Genomic DNA, 17677 nt, shown 5'->3' with positions numbered 1-17677 from the left:
CGCCCATTCCCCTGACATCAGTCTGAAGAAGGGTCTCGTCTTGAAACGTCACCCATTCCTTCTCTCCAGAGATGCTGCCTGTCCTGTCCTCCTTACCTCAGGATGATGGAAAGTGCTACTGGATTCAGTTGTGGTTCCACTGGAGCAAGAAGTCATCTGGCATCTGATGTCCAGCGATCTTAGAATTCCAGTACTACATCATACTGGCATGCCTGTATGAACGTGGAAACCTGTGTGTTGGACATAGTTCTATGAATTCACACGCAAAAATAAATATAAGAAAATAACTGCAGATGCTGGTACAAATCGAAGGTATTTATTCACAAAATGCTGGAGTAACTCAGCAGGTCAGGCAGCATCTCAGGGGAGAAGGAATGGGTGCCTGACCTGCTGAGTTACTCCAACATTTTGTGAATAAATAGCAAAGATAAATATGATGCAGTCCATTAACACTGAAGGCTGCAGTTGAATCTTGAATTAATCTTGTTCTTTTCCAACAGTAAACCTATCAGAACTTAATGTTGCACTCGACATTACCTTATGCGTAGCTTATTGGTGTTTATTTCGATCTTTGTGTTTCACCATTTTTGTTTACTGAAGCTACACAATTGCCGATAGTAGTGCACAATACATCAACACACAATACCTATCTTTTTCTCCAGAGATGCTGCCTGATCCGCTGTTATTCCAGCAATTTGTGTCTATCGGAATTAGAACTAAGCCCTCTAAATTAGTCTGCCACTCAATATAATTGTTGCTTCTCTATTTTTTACAATTTTTTAACCAAGCATTGCCATGTAATGTTTAGTGGAATCTGTTGCCAGATTTCTTCTGTTCAAAACAAATTTTCTTGATTTCACCACCACGCATACAAGTTTTAATTTTAAGATTGTGCCCAGTTATTGGTAGGATTCTGCTGATTATCTGCCATAATTGTAGGAGAAATTCCAGATAAAATGGTAACAAAGTAATTCATTAAAGAAATTCTAGCATATGTTCCTTTATGTTAGTGGCCTTAATGCAATTCAACCAAATCAACGTGGTTTTATGAAGAAAAATTGTCGGACAAATTTGTTAAGAGTTCTTTGAGGCAGATAGAAGGAACTTGTATGTGGTAATGAGTTTGGATTTCCAGATTGTGCACAAGATGACCTCACAGTATTGGGAAGGGTGTATTATGGATTGAAGATGAAACATACTAGGGCATCAGAGATGTCCTCATTCGTTAGGAAATGGGGCTTCCCCTCTTCCATTATAGATGAGGCTCTCACTAGGGGCTCCTCTATATGCCGCAGCTCCGCTCTTGCTCCCCCTCCCCCCCATTCGTAACAAGGATAAAGTCCCCCTTGCCTTCACTTTCCACCCCATCAGCCAGCGTATACAACAAATTATCCTCCGACATTTCCATCACTTCCAATGGGATCCCACTACTGGCCACATCTTCCCATCTCCTCCCCTTTCTGCTTTCCGCAAAGACTGTTCCCTCCGTAACACCGTGGTCCACTCGTCCCTTCCGACCCAAACCACCCCATCCCCAGGTATTTTCCCCTGCAACCGCAGGAGATGCAACACCTGCCCCTTTACCTCCCCCTCGACTCCATCCAAGGACCCAAACAGTCTTTCCAGGTGAGGCAGAGGTTCACCTGCATCTCCTCCAACCTCATCTATTGTATCCGCTGTTCCAGATGTCAACTTCTCTACATCGGGGAGACCAAACGCAGGCTCGGCGATCGTTTCGCTCAACACCTTCGCTCAGTCCCCCTTAACCAACCTGATCTCCCGGTGGCTCAGCACTTCAACTCCCCCTCCCACTCTCAGTCTGACCTTTCAATTGTAGAGATAGTTTGTGGTTTATTGTATAGTGTTGAGATCTCTTTCCATTAACTGAGGTGACAAAATCAGCATATTGTATTTTGTAGGGGTAGCTTCTTAATAGAAGCACTATTTTGAAGGAATGAACCCTTTTGTGGTAGAGTGTGAACATGCCTTTACTGTGTTGTATGTGTTATTGTGCAAGGGAAAAGCTCAGAAATAATTTCCACTGTTGTGCACTTCTGAAATCTTAAAACTTTATTTCCTCTGCACCTAAATTGCATTCATTATTGTTTGCGGTGCTGGCTCAAAGGGCCAAATGGCCTCCTCCTGCACCTATTTTCTATGTAACTAAATATCTTAAACTTTTGAAAAGCTGACCTAAGGGTGGAAGCAAAAGAAATGTAGATATGTCCATACCCTGGACAAAAGCAACCAGCTGAGTGCCAAGATGGTCTTTTGCTGCAGTCATTTCACCCTTGTTGTTTTGTGGGAGAAACAAATTGTTCCTACAGTTCAGATTGTGTGTTCAAGGGATGACATGACACTAGCGTTATTCAAGGCTATTTGCAACCTTCAGGGGAATCGTGAACAAACCTAACTAACAATGCTATCAGAGCAGTGATAGAGTGGAACAGGGAGTGACAGGTTTTGGCTACCAAAGAATCAAGACAATGTGACAAATACAGATTTAGTTTTAATATATCACAGCCACAGTAAAACATTTATTGTCCTTTTTATTGGAAGGGACACAGAGCAGGTCAAATATCTCATAAGGAGTTTACATGCAAAGATTATTTGTGACTTACTGTTTATTTAGATTAAATATATGTAGTCGTTGTTTCTACGACTGCTTTTGAAAGTAATATTCACACATTCATTATGACCAAATACATATGTACTCAGATTGCAACCTGATTTTTTTACGAAGGTGTGGCATTGCCCCAGTGTATTTCTTGGAAAGCCATATGCCGTGTTTATACGAATAAAACCATCGCATAAGGCTCATTTAATGCAATGGGGTGAAGCAAGAGAGCCGCTGTTCTTCTGCCTTAGATCTTGGCGAATGTTTTATAGGGGTTTTTGTGTGGATTGGGGCCCATTGGTGGAACAGTTGCATTTGAGTTTTGTATGCTGGTGTCTGATTTGTCAGAAATATCTGGAGGAAAATGGAATTTCCTTCTGATGACAGTAGGTTTTAGTATAATCGGTCCTGGATATTTGATGAGTCACTGTTCATACAGGGTCTTTCCCATCTATTTCTGCTTCAATTTAGGATGGTCTGGAATTCTGTGACCTAATCCCCAGAATCATAGTAGTGCTAGTATGAACATTATGGTGAAAAATCAGATTATCGTTCACTCTAACAACATGTTATGTAACTGCTCTGCTTGCACTGATGGGGCACCTGTGGTGATTTTTTTTCCTGCTTAAGCCCCTTATGGCCTTTGTGATGAGCTGGTGAAATTGTTGGACCAATTGATGAATTGTTGAGCTAACCTGAAGTGGAGTATAGTCTGCTCCTTTCACTCTGATTCATCTTTTCTAACTTTATCTTTTGCACCTGAAAATTATAATGAAATGCAAGTAAATTCACAGAAGAGTATAGGAGAAATATTAATATATCCATTATCTGCTTTATTGAGTGAGGTATATTCACACGGAGTTCATGGTTTCTGAACAACAAATAACCTACAAATTACAGGGGCCGAATTGCAAAGTCCACAAGTGCAGGGTTAAAGAATCAATTTGGCAACTTATTACAAAAGTTAGTCATGACTGCATTGCAGAAGTAAAAATGACTGCGTATTTGTTTTTGAAGTTTCCCAATAAGATGAATCTCTCTCTTCTCTGTACCTCATAGTTTTTCAGCTAAGCTGGCGCCCCTATTTTCACATGCATTGTTCTGGGGCATGTCCTGGCTGTCATGATGTGCTGTAAGATTAATTAGTTGAGTCACATTTGTGGGAGACATGGTTGGTGTCCACATTTGCGATCTTTGTGTATCAGAGTTTGATGTGGGAAGAGCATGAGAGGTGGGCCACATTGGGAAATTCATCATGGAGATCACTACCTTTCTCCAGATTACTGCCAGTGCCATGCGCCGGTGAGGGTAGGAATATGAAGATAGGACAGGTGAATGAGTGGCTGAGTGATTCTTGTGTAGAAGAGCTTCAACGTGCTGTCTCCAAATAGAAGAGCAACCACTTTAAGTTGTGATATGGTTTCTTTCTTCTTCCCTTGAACAAGTTGTTTGATGGCTAATGTTTATAGCCCATTGTCTTGATTTTGTTTGGTTTCCCTCTTAATGCTAAGCATGTGCCACCTGGTGTTCTGGTGTGTTTTTGTGGTTTGAGTGCTTGATGTGTTGTCCCATTATCTGCCCAAATGGGAGGTCTTGTTCAAGGGAAGGACTTCCCAACAATACTTCTGGGATGTTCCCTGTGTCTATCTCCTTTGTAGGAGTTCTCTTTGGTATATTAGGCCTTGTTTACTTAACATGTGTTTACGTTTTTTAAGAAAGCTGTGCCCCATCTCAGACTGAAAGTAGGGGAGAATCTTGCAGCTTTGAGAGGCAAATCATCTGTCTTTAATACGCTTGTAAATCTTGTTTTACTGTGAATGGTCTGTAAAGGGAAGGATTATGAAAGTTTGCTCCATTCTTGGCCTCAGTCGTTGGGCAGGAAATTGATTATGAATCAGTGGTCATTGGAGCTAGTGTTGAACAAACATTTTTTGTGGAATCTTTTATTACTGTGAGATGTTCTGGATTGTTGTGATATCATATTTTGATCTGTAGATTTTGGTCATCGATCTGCCACAATGTCATCGGATGATGGAACAAACTCGGGGGGGGGGGGGGGGGGGGGGGGGGTTGGAGATCCTTAAATCACTTGCACATGATCCTAATGTCTGGTTATGGAGACTGCCTTTCCAGGTGATTATAAACCTCAGTTGTGTTAGTATTCCTATTACTGCGAGTAATGGGCTGGGCTTCTGGGTGTGAGGCTGTTGGTTGCATTGGATGGATGCTGGACTTCTGGTCTATCACACATTTTGCTCTTAGAACTGACGGGCTTATCTTTTGTTGACTGTACTCGTCCTCTTTCTTTTTCATCATGAGAGATGGAATTTAATTTTTTTTTCCTTTCCGACATTCACATTTTCAAGTCAAGCCATGGTTGAAACTGCAGATGCAGGTTTGTACTGAAGATAGACAGAAAACGCTGGTGTAACTCAGTGGTTCAGGCAGCATCTCTGGTGAAAAGGAATAGGTGACTTTTCGGGCTTGAACCCTTCTTCAGACTGCAGAAGCGTTCCAACCAGAAATGTCACCTATTCCTTTTCTCTGGAAATGCTACCTGACCCGCCGAGTTACTCCAGCATTTTGTATCTATGGATGGATGAATAGGAGTAGGTCTGCTGGGGCACGAGGTACGGGAGTTGTTGCGCTCCAGTTGCTCTGTTTTGCTCCTTTGGTTTTCTGAACCAGGCAGTGCACACAGGTTGACAACCCGTTATAGTTCTCCATTTTACAGTTACAGTGTTGCAATTAAAGAGTCTTGCACTTGCACAGTTCCTTTCATATTAGAGAGTACTCAAAATGCTTCAGTCACTGCACACCATTTCTGAATTGTGGTCATTGTAGGCAGCACCAAAGGCAACATCGGAGGCCAGAGCACCAGTGCTGTGCTGTACAGCGAGTATGGACATTGATGTCACCGAGGCTCAAGGAGACTCAGCTGATGTTTGATGAGCTGGCAGTCGTGATTCCTGTGCAGCTTTTTTTGTAAGAACAAATGTGGAGAATCTCAAGGGGTATTTTGGGGAAGTGATGGGGTCAGCCCTTTGGGGGAGATGACTAACATGCAGATGACTCATGTCAGAAAAGAAACACTGCCTCGGCAAAGCCACCAGCATAATCAAGGAGGAGTCTCACCTCGGTAAACCCCTCTTCTCCCCTTTCCCATCAGGCAAGAGGTTCAGATGCGTAAACGCGCATACCTCCAGATTCAGGGACAGTTTCTTCCCAATTGTCCGTAGGCAACTGAACCATCCCAGACACAACTAGAGAGTGGTCCTGAGCTATCATCCACCTCATTAGAGATCATCCAACTATCTTTAATTGGACCTTATTGGACTTTACTTTGCACTAAATGTTATATTCTTTATCCAGTATCTGTACACTGTGGGCAGCTTGCTTGTAATCATGTACTGTCTTTCTGCTAACTGGATAGCACGCAATAAAAAGCTTTTCGTCAGAACACGTGACAATAAACTAAACTACCCCTGATATAATCAGTTGACTGTTTCAGCACAGTTGTGGTAACCATAGTTGGGAGTCCAAGTTCTGCGCAGACAGCACCCAAGGTCAGGGTTGGATCCAGGTTTCTGGCACCACTGTGCTACCCAGGATAATCTCAAGCAACCTCCGCAACCTCCTCAATTCACTGTCGCACCAAACACCACAGCCCCACCGGCTCGGACATACCCCGCAAAGAGTGGGTCGCACGGAACCGGCACGTCATTATCGACTGCACTGTCCTCCGCCCCCCTGGTGGAGGGGTAGACCTCACGGCCCTCGACAACAGCACATTGCACTGGCTACAGCGCCTGGAGGGCGTTACATAACTTCTGCTGCCTCAAACGCAAGAAGAAGAAAATATCATGCAACAAGGTATAGAATTTTAGTGCTAGCAAATGGGAATAAGATAGATGATTACTCAATGGCTGTTGGACCAAAGCGTCTGTTCCTGTACTGTGTGCTTCAAAGACTTTAAATCTCAGCATTATAACATACAATGTCGGGAGCCACGACCGCCCCGACGTGCAGCGGCAGCGACAGCGTGTTCGCCCGCACCGGATCGCGGGGCTTGGGTCGGCCCGCTGCGGACCGTCCGGCGCGGCCTGGAACGTGGCAACAACACCAGCCTGACCGCGAGGGAAGACGGCAGGGGAAGGGAAAAGATATTCTGGCCTTCCATCATAGTGAGATGGGGACTGGAGGAGACTCACTGTGATGGATGTTTCTTTTTTTGTGCGTTGGGTGGGGTTGTGTAATTTGCTTGTTTTATTGCTTTTATTATTGGACTGTGGGTGACTAAATTTCGTCCAAAAAACTTGTTTTTTGGATGACAAATAAAGATATCTTGAATCTTGAATACAATAGCAGTTCACTTGAGCCATCCGATGTTTATTAGAAAATGGCTGTCCACAGTCATGTGACCTTGGGTTTCTTGCAATCTTGTGCTTGGAGTCAGGATCTGATATAGTTCTGTGAATCTCACAGAGATCTCACTGAGTTCAGTTCACCACATGGTAAGTTTTAACAACCTGCCTCAAATACTAAGTCAAAACGATGGAAGGACATAAACAACATGAGTGGGGTGGCAGGATTGAAAGATTTATAGGACAAATTGGTGAGTGTATGCCCAGTGAGGGATGGCAGGTAGGAGGGGGGGGGAAGGGAAGGGAAGGGAGGAGGGGAGGAGAGTAATGAGATATGCAAAGGCTTCAGAGTGAGAGGATGGAACATTACAGGAGCTGATGAGCAATGTGGAAAGAGTGTGAATTAACCATGGGCATAAGAATTTTAACTTAAGGCCACTATTTAAATATCGCCACAAGGTTAATTTCAGTAATCTTTTTTGTGTTTGTTTAGTTTAGAGATTCAGCATGGAAACAGGCCATTCAGCCCACCAACTCCACGCTGACCATCGATCACCTGTTGACACTAGTTCGATGTTATTCCACTTTCTCATCCACTCCCAACACTAAGAGCAATTTACGGAGGCCAATTAGCCTCCAAACCCGCACGTCTTTGGGAAGTCATAAGTTTTTGGAGAATACGACCACTCAGCTTAGACATTGGCTGAGCCCACCACTTTTTATCCTGCAACCTCGATACCACAACCTGCAGCTCACCTCATTGATCATTCATGGTTCACGCCCTCATGTTCCCCACTTTTGACCTTGCTTGTTTTCACTTTATCAGCTCTCCCTCGATTTAGCACCTACTTGTGCCATGTATCCTGGCCCTTTTATTCCTTGCATTTTGAGGCATATCAGAATTCAACGAACTGAGGACCAACTGATGCTCCACTCCTTTGTTTTTCTTTATCAGTTGCAACTACTGAAAGAATTCAACAGAGATTAAACATTTTTTTAATGTTCTTCATATTCTGAAGTTGGAATTCCTCTGCATGTTCCACATGTACTTTTGATATTGTGAAAATGTGAACAACATAGAAACATAGAAAATAGGTGCAAGAGGAGGCCATTCGGCCCTTTGAGCCAGCACCACCATCCATTGTGGTCATGTCTCATCGTCCACAATCAATAACCCGTGCCTGCCTTCTCCCCATATCCCTTGATTCCACCAGCCCCTAGAGCTCTATCTAACTCTCTTAAACCCATCCAGTGATTTGGTCTCCACTGCCCTCTGTGGCAGCGAATGCAACAAAATCACAACTCTCTGGGCGAAAAAGTTCCTCCTCTCAGTTTTAAATGGCCTCCCCTTTATTCTAAGACTGTGGCCCCTGGTTCTGGACTTGCCCAACATTGGGAACATTTTTCCTGCATCTGGCTTGTCCAGTTCTTTTATAATCTTATATGTTTCAATAAGATCCCCTCTCATCCTTCTAAACTCCAGTGAATACAAGCCTAGTCCTAACATTTTCAACCATTTTCCATTTTTTTTTACAGCAATGCCTGTTTATTATTACATGCAACATCAGCAACATTTCATGCATCCTCTGCAGCTCCACACATGCTTTGATTAAACCCAGCTCTACAGTGGCACCCAACTCTACATCATCAAAAATCTTTTGACTCTTCAACTGCTTTTGATTCTTCGTAATATGCCTCTGATAATGCTGGGAATTTTCACTCAACTTAATACGAGGAAAGGTGATATTATAATTTTCGTTTTTTGCAATAAATGCTGTTGCCTACCTATCTTGCTATTGAGAGCGTGCAGCGTAGGTTTACTAGGTTAATTCCTGGAATGGCGGGACTGTCATATGTTGAAAGATTGGAGCGACTAGGCTTGTATACACTGGAATTTAGAAGGATGAGAGTGGATCTTATCGAAAGGTTATTAAGGGGTTGGACACGTTATAGGCAGGAAATATGCTTCCAATGTTGGGGGAGTCCAGAACCAGGGGACACAGTTTAAGAATAAGGGGTAGGCCATTTAGAATAGAGATGAGGAAAAAAAATTTAGTCAGAGAGTTGTGAATCTGTGGAATTCTCTGCCTCAGAAGGCAGTGGAAACCAATTCTCTGAATGCATTAAAGGGAGAGCTAGATAGAGCTCTCAAGGATAGCGGAGTCAGGGGGTATGGGGAGAAGGCAGGAACGGGGTACTGATTGAGAATGATCAGCCATGATCACATTGAATGGCGGTGCTGGCTTGAAGGGCCGGATGGCCTCCTCCTGTACCTATTGTCTATTGTCTATCTACCTACCTATTATGGTGAATCTAAAGCAGTTGAAGACTGCTCCAATTGAAGATTCCTCCGTCATGTTTCTTGTGGATCCACCACACAAGAACAAAAGAAAATAGAAGGCTGTCAGGCCCTTCAAGCCTGGCAACCATTAAATATCATCATGGCTGATCTATGCTGGCCTTATCTCCTCTTCTGTGCCATTTTTCAATACCTCTCTATTCCTCAGTCTATCAAATATTTATCCACTTCAAATACTTATAATGATCCAGCTTCCATCTCCAGCCGGGTGATGGAAGCTGGATCATTCCTGAGATTCATTGCCCTCAGAAAGAAGATGTTTATACTGTGCCACTTCTCCACTTGTGTCAGCCATTCTATCTGAGCTGGACTTTCCTCAATATACCTCGAACTCTATCTCCTTTACAATTCTCATCAAAATCTGTTTGAATTAGAGTTTAGAGATATAGTGGAAACATGCCCTTCGACCCACTGAGTCTACGCCGACTATTGATCACACCTTCACTAGTTCCATGCTCTCTCATCCTACCCGCTATGAACAATGTACAGAAGACAACCTACAAACATGCACGTCTTTGGAATGTGGGAGTAAACTGGAGCACCCGGAGAAAAGCCATGTAGTCACAGGGAGAACATACAAACTTTGCGCAGACAGCATCCATAGTCAGGATCGAACCCAGGTCTCTGGCACTGTGAGGCAGCAACTCTATCACTAAGCCATTGTGCCCCCCCAAACCTGATTGTATCATTATCTCCTTCCTGGCTTGATATCAAAGTTTGTAAAATGACAATCCCATGAAGCTCCTTGGGATTTTTAAGGTTCTTTGTGAATATAAGTTGTTGTCTATGTACAGTCAAAATATTCTAGTATGTGACTACAATTCAAGAGTTCCTGTTACTAATGCTAGTAGATGCTCCTTAATCATTTTCTGTTATTACTTATTTATTATCTTATGTTACACATTTACGTACAAGTTTCATAATAAATTGTTCCTATTCCAACAGTTTCTGAGCATGCACATTGAGCTAAATATGAGTTCATTATTGCATAAAATGGGGAAAAAAACCATTGTAACATTACTTTCATCTCTTTATTTTCTCCATTACAGAGGGGCGATTGCATCTCCAGGATATCCCTTCCATCACCAGCAGAGGGCACCTGGAGGCCACCCCAGACCTGGTAGTGGACTCTTCCTACTACAGCAACTTTTACCAGCCATCTCTCTATCCAGCTTACTACAACAATCTTTACAACTATCCCCAGTACCAGGTGGCGGTGGCAGGAGATTCACCTGCTTCTGACGTGGGTTCAACACTGGGAGGGGCAACAGTGAAAAACAGCCTTCGTGGACTCTCTGCATCGTTAGTATCTGGCCAAACAGGAAACCAATGGCAGGTATGATTAAAATGATCCCTCATTGTTTGACTAGATGAATTTCATGAGGTTCCCTTTAGTCAAACGCTAATGTTTTATTGTTATAATTTTGCTGATGCATACAACTATTTGAATAAGCTGATAGTTGTATCAAGAGACTGTGAAAATTATTTTGGTGGTTTACGTAAAGAAATGTCAGGATTTTCTTCCTGATCCTTTCCCCAAGGGTATCCATGGGACCAGCTGGAAGATGAGGGGAATGGGGATTGAACTTGTTAGGTCTTGAGTTTCACTTATTCCTTTAGAACTGAGGCTTCCCTCAAGAGTCCTAGCCTTTAAAAGGCATACACCTATCATTCGGTGTGGGTTTAGGTTTTGTTATTGTCACATGTAGTGATGTACAATGAAAAGCTTTGAATTGCAACCTATCCAAACAGATCAGATAATATTATACATGAGTGTGATCAAGTCAAACTCAAGTACAATAGTTAGAGTAAAGGGAAACTTAGTGTACAGAATATTGTTCTCAACATAGTAGTGCATCAATTCCATAGACAAAGTCCAACATCCGCAAAGTGGTATCAGACAGTGAATCAGACAGTACCGTAGCTTATTGAAGGACCGTTCAGAAGCCTGGTAACTGGGCAAGAAGCTGTTGCAGAATCTGGTGGTATGCGCTGTCAAACCTCTGTACCTTTTGCCCGACTGGAGCAGTGAGAACAAGGAATGACCGGGGTGGGATAAGTTCTTGATTATGTTGTCAGCTTTTCTGAGGCAACGTGAAGTGTATGGAGTCAATGGTGGGCAGTCTGGGCGGTGTGATGGACTGGGGTACCTTTACAACTCTCTGCAATTTCTTGTCGTCTTGGGCCAGGTTGTTCCCAACCCAAGCTGTGATACAACCCAACAATATGCTTTCTATGGTGCATCTGTAGAAATTCGTTTGAGTCATTGTAGACTTGCCAAATGTTCTCCATCTCCTAAGGAAGTTGCTTGCCTGCTTGGTTGTCACATCAATGTGGATGGTCCATGACAGATCGTTGGTAATATTTCTTGATTAGTACGAGTGTCAGAAGTTATGGGGAGAAGGCAGGAGAATGGGGTTAGGAGGGAGAGATAGATCAGCCATGATTGAATGGCGGAGTAGACTTGATGGGCCGAATGGCCTAATTCTGCTCCTATCACTTATGAACTTATGATCTTAACGCTAACGAACTGGAAGCTCTCAATCATTTCCACTTTGGCACCATTGATGCTGAGCAGGACAGCTACTCCACCACATTTCTTGAAGTTGATGACTAGCTCCCCTTCGAGCCAACACCACCATTCAATGTGATCATGGCTGATCATTCTCAATCAGTACCCCATTCCTGCCTTCTCACCATACCCCCTGACTCCACTATCCTTAAGAGCTCTATCTAGCTCTCTCTTGAATGCATTCAGAGAATTGGCCTCCACTGCCTTCTGAGGCAGAGAATTTCACAGATTTACAACTCTGACTGAAAAAGTTTTTCCTCATCTCCGTTCTAAATGGCCTACCCCTTATTGTTAAACTGTGGCCCCTGGTTCTGGACTCCCCCAACATTGGGAACATGTTTCCTGCCTCTAACGTGTCCAACCCCTTAATAATCTTATATGTTTCGATAATATCCCCTCTCATCCTTCTAAATTCCAGTGTACACAAGCCTAGTCGCTCCAGTCTTTCAACATATGACAGTCCCGCCATTCCAGGAATTAACCTAGTAAACCTACGCTGCATGCCTTCATTAGCAAGAATATACTTCCTCAAATTTGGAGACCAAAACTGCACACAGTACTCCAGGTGCGGTCTCACTAGGGCCCTGTACAACTGCAGAAGGACCTCTTTGCTCCTATACACAACTCCTCTTGTTATGTAGGCCAACATTCCATTGGCTTTCTTCACTGTCTGCTGTACCTGCATGCTTCCTTTCAGTGACTGATGCACTAGGACACCCAGATCTCTTTGTACGTCCCCTTTTCCTAACTTGACATCATTCAGATAATAATCTGCCTTCCTATTCTTTCCACCAAAGTGGATAACCTCACACTTATCCACATTAAACTGCATCTGCCATGCATCTGCCCATTCACACAACCTGTCCAAGTCACCCTGCAACCTCATAGCATCTTCCTCACAGTTCACACTACCACCCAGCTTTGTATCATCTGCAAATTTGCTAATGGTACTTTTAATCCCTTCATCTAAGTAATTAATGTATATTGTAAATAGCTGCCTTATATATTGTAAATAGCTGCCGCAAATAACAGCTGCCATAAATAACAGCACAGAGCCTTGCTGTACCCCACTAGTCACTGCCTACCATTCTGAAAGGGACCCATTTATCCCCACTCTTTGTTTTCTGTCTGCCAACCATTTTCTATCCATGTCAGTACCCTACCCCCAAAACCATGTGCTCTAATTTTGCCCACTAATCTCCTATGTGGGACCTTGTCGAAGGCTTTCTGAAAGTCAAGGTACACTACATCCACCGGCTCTCCCCTGTCAATTTTCCTAGTTACATCCTCAAAAAATTCCAGAAGATTAGTTAAGCACGATTTCCCCTTCGTAAATCCATGCTGACTCGGAACGATCCTGTTACTGCTATCCAATTGCTCTGCAATTTCGTCTTTTATAATTGACTCCAGCATCTTCCCCACCACTGATGTCAGACTAACTTGTCTTTAATTTCCCGTTTCTCTCTCCCTCCTTTCTTAAAAAGTGGGATAACATTAGCTACCCTTCAATCCACAGGAACTGATCCTGAATCTATAGAACATTGGAAAATGATCACCAATGCGTCCATGATTTCTAGAGCCACCTCCTTAAGTACCCTGGGATGCAGACCATCAGGCCCTAAGAAGGCCAACATGCCATTAGCTTTCTTCACTGCCTGCTGAACCTGCATGTTTACTTTCAGTGACTGGTGTACAAGGACACGCAGGTATCGTTGCACTTCACTTTTTCCTAACTGACACCATTGAGATAATAATCTGCCTCCTTGTTCTTGCCGCCAAAGTGGATAACCTCACATTTATCTACATTATATACAGCATCTGCCATGCATCTGCCCACTCACTCAACCTGTCCAAGTCACCCTGCAATCTCCTAGCACCTCTTCGCAGTTCACACTGCCACCCAGCTTTGTGTCATCTGCAAATTTGCTAGTGTTATTTTTAATCTCCATCATCTAAATCATTAATATATATTGTAAATAGTTGCAGCCCCAGCACTGAGCGTTGTGGCATTCCACTCTCCACTGCCTGCCATTCTGACATGGACTCCTTTATTCCTACTCTTTGTTTCCTGTCTGCCAACCAATTCTCTATCCATGTCAAACCCTGCCCCCAATACCATGTGCTCTAATTTTGCCCACTAATCTCCTGTGTGGGACCTTATCAACGGCTTTCTGAAAGTTCAGATACACTACATCCACTGGCTCTCCTTCATCCATTTTACTTGTCACATCCTCAAAAAATTCCAGAAGATTAGTCAAGCATGATTTCACCTTCATAAATCCATGCTGACTTGGACCAATCCTTTTACTGCTATCCAAATGCACCATTATCACTTCTTTAATAATTGACTCCAGTATCCTCCCCACCACCTCGCTCCTTTCTTGAAAAGTGGGATAACATTAGCTACCCTCCAATCCACAGGAACTGATCCTGAACCTATAGAACATTGGAAAATGATCACCAATGCGTCCACAATTTCTGGAGCCACCTCTGTGAGTACCCTGGGATATAGACCATCAGGCCCTGGGGATTTATCAGCCTTCAGTCCCATCAGTCTACCCAATACTATTTTTTGCCTAATGCAAATTTCTTTTGGTTCCTCTGCCTCCCTAGATCCTCAGTCCTCTAGTACATCTGGGATATGAAAGGGGATTGAGATGTACATAGTGTATTAGTAGAGGCTTTTCCATTCTCTAGCAACTATTTTCTGAAATATGTCCAAATTTTTGAAATATGTCAGCATTTCTACCCAAGATCCCTCAACAATCGGAGGGTCTGTCAATGGGCCATAATGGTTCTCAAGGCAAGCAATCAATGCTCAGGCATCTGACCACCGGATCCTGGTCCTGCATCAGTGAAAGAAAAAAAAATCTGATGCCCACTGCTGTTGGTCTGTACCATGTACTATTTTGTCCCTAGTTTTACAATGCAGATCCAGACCACTGGTGCAGCAGTGGGTGAAATGAGGTACACTGATAGACCTATGTTAAGAAGCAGTGAGTGAGGTGGGGTACATTGATAGACCTATGTTAATGTCAGGTCTACATGAACAGGAGCCCAGGAAGGTCATGCTTCTTGATGTATAGATTTAGATGCAGTCCTTTTAACCATTCAAAAGATGCATTCTTAAGAGCTCCTGTTCAATTTCATGGAGTTCTCTTCAGTCAAACAATATATCAATGCAGGTATCCAATAGACATTTGTTCGTCCTATTGTCTTTTCGCTCAGTTATTCACTTTATTTTTAACTTACATGTTGCTCCTATCCTTTTCCACTCTTGCATAGTTTTGATGAGATTTGTTAACTGTACCCGAGGAAATCTGTGACCTGAAATTAACTGTCAATTCTTCCATTGACTGAAGGATTTTGGATAAAAACAGAATAAGAATTCACCATGGGAACTCATGTTCTATCATTCGGATGAATGCTTAAGGGACTTTTTATCCATTGAAAGTGTTAGGAAGAGATGAAAAGTAAATAACTCATGTGTTGGCCATTTAAATATTGAAATGGGTTGTAGGGCCACAGATGTAATGTAATTACTCCTGGCAACTGGGTTTCACTGAGTTGAAGTCTGATAGTCCCAAGGAGTGGGACTGGTCAGGTTTGTTGATGGTAAACACAGCTTATGGGGAAAAAGATAAGTGCCTTTACAGCACCATCTGTGGTCCAGGAAGACCAGGAATTCCTCCCCTCCCCAGCCCACCACTGTGCAAACTATTAATATTAATATTACTTGATTTGGTAATCAATTTAAAAAATGATTAAATTAATCAAATCTTGCATTGAATGTACGAAAGAAAAGGTTTATTTATATTGGTATGTTTTAATTTTCAGAGAAATGAAAGTGATGACAAGGTGAGTACATTTTTGCTCAGTTTATTTGTATCTACAATACAGCTTTCTCTCCCTAAACTTCTTTCTGATCTGATACTTCGTTTTTAGTGTATTTGCTTCAGCTGCATGCACTAATTTTACATTTCTCCTTGTGCCCCTTTTAATCTTATCTCTTGCCATGATTTGCTTGATCACCATTTTCTAGTAACTGAGATGTACTGCACATGACTTTCCATGTCATGGCTCCTCTTTGCATTCGCTGAGAGGATAATGGCATTCATGCATTGACAGCAAAAGTCTATGAAATATATACTGCAGGAACATAAGTCATGTACATTTTATAGGGAACAGCAGGCACTGTAAACACCATGGGTGAAATTTCTGGCAGGCCTCTAACAAAATGGGTGGCTTAGTGAAAAATTACAGATGTTGCATCTGTAAAATGTGGTCCTTTGTATACAATGCAGTAAAATATAAAATTAATTGTGTCACCAGTTTCATGTCTTAGCAAATTGCAATAGACGGTTGATATTCTAGATCCTTCAGAGAATGTCCTGTTTGAAATGTCTTTGTGTTAAAATAATTGTTAAAGAAAAATCACACACAAATAACGCCGTTCACTCTGTCCATCTGCCAGGATTGGATTAAATTATAATAGAGATAATGTAAACAAATGCTTGTGCTTTGTCATATTGTACTGAAATGGTCTGAGACATTCAGTGAAAGGCAAAATCCAGTGCCGAGCCCGAAGGAAAAATACCTGGTTGTGTCACAGAGGAAGTCTGACTTAACCAGAAGGAAATGATACCTGATGTCAAAGCATCAACCCTGGAGTTGAGATGATAAGTAAGTCTAAATTAATTTTCCTTTACATAAGTTAATCATGAAAAGGGACAGTTGAACTTACTCATGAAAGTAACAACCTGAGCATCAAACTCATTCTCTCTACATACATTTAAGAGATCCTCTTGTGCAAGTGCACCTTATTGCTGTTTACGTTAAGAGCTTTTTTCATAGACGTCTTTGGCTTTAAAGATTGGGTACTATCAGTGAGTTCCAGCCTTTTCATAAAGGAGGCCATGAGTCTTTAGGAGGCTTTAGTTTTTGGACCTACTAGATATTTTTTACACAGTTATGGGGAGCTTCTGTCACAAATTCGCAGTGCGAGAGAGGAATAAGGAGAACTCAACATGAATTTCCCCTTTCAGGGAGGGGTAGCAATTTAAGTTGGTAGACATTCAAAATTGGCTGCTGAATGTCATATGTTGGCAAATTCCCAGGGGTTTGCTGGGTAGAAATGAAACTTTTTGAATCCATGTACCAGTTCCGTGCATCAACCATAAAATCCCAGAATGCCATACTACTAGGTATGAGATTGCTGGAGCACTGTCCATACTAACACCGACATGACATACATGAACACAAATGACAGAGCTTCTTGACTTGGCTGCTCAGTGCAGTGGCTGTGATCTGCCCTTGCCATCACAACCAAGATCAGTTTATTGTCCCGATTGTTGGTGCGATTCCAGCATTCAGTTCCAACTAGTAAAATGATCTTTAAATGGTGAGAATTTTAAGAAAACCATTAAATCATTGTTATTACTTGCATGCAACTACGAGTATACCACCATCTTACTGCCTACATTGTCATTGTTTTTTTATCATCTTTGTTTTCCCTTTTATGCATTGTGATGTTTTGACAGAAAAGCCACCAATCTAGTAATTAAATAAATAATATTGATTGATTAGATTAGTGATGAGGAGAAATACATGATTAACAAAACAATGCAATTGACATCACTGTAGCATAGTGGTTTGATGTCCAAAAAAAATTTGAGGAGGGGGGACATGAAATAAGGCTATGAGTGTCAAATAACAGACAGGTGCAATAAAATGAACAGGTACAAAATTGAACTCTCAAAATGGCC

General features: G+C 42.3%; 1 protein-coding gene across 1 annotated transcript in view; it reads left to right on the top strand.

Moving 5' to 3' along the window:
• The window catches only part of dmrt1 (doublesex and mab-3 related transcription factor 1), a 98761-nt gene that overhangs the window by 34272 nt on the left and 46812 nt on the right, over nt 1-17677 (top strand). Inside the window, exons 3-4 of the mRNA XM_078396953.1 lie at nt 10390-10676; nt 15750-15770. Coding sequence (XP_078253079.1) covers nt 10390-10676; nt 15750-15770 — 308 coding nt within the window. The remainder of the gene's footprint in view (nt 1-10389; nt 10677-15749; nt 15771-17677) is intronic.

Source organism: Rhinoraja longicauda, chromosome 3 (assembly GCF_053455715.1).
Source record: "Rhinoraja longicauda isolate Sanriku21f chromosome 3, sRhiLon1.1, whole genome shotgun sequence".
NCBI lineage: Eukaryota > Metazoa > Chordata > Chondrichthyes > Rajiformes > Arhynchobatidae > Rhinoraja > Rhinoraja longicauda.
This window is presented reverse-complemented; position numbering and strand designations above follow the sequence as displayed.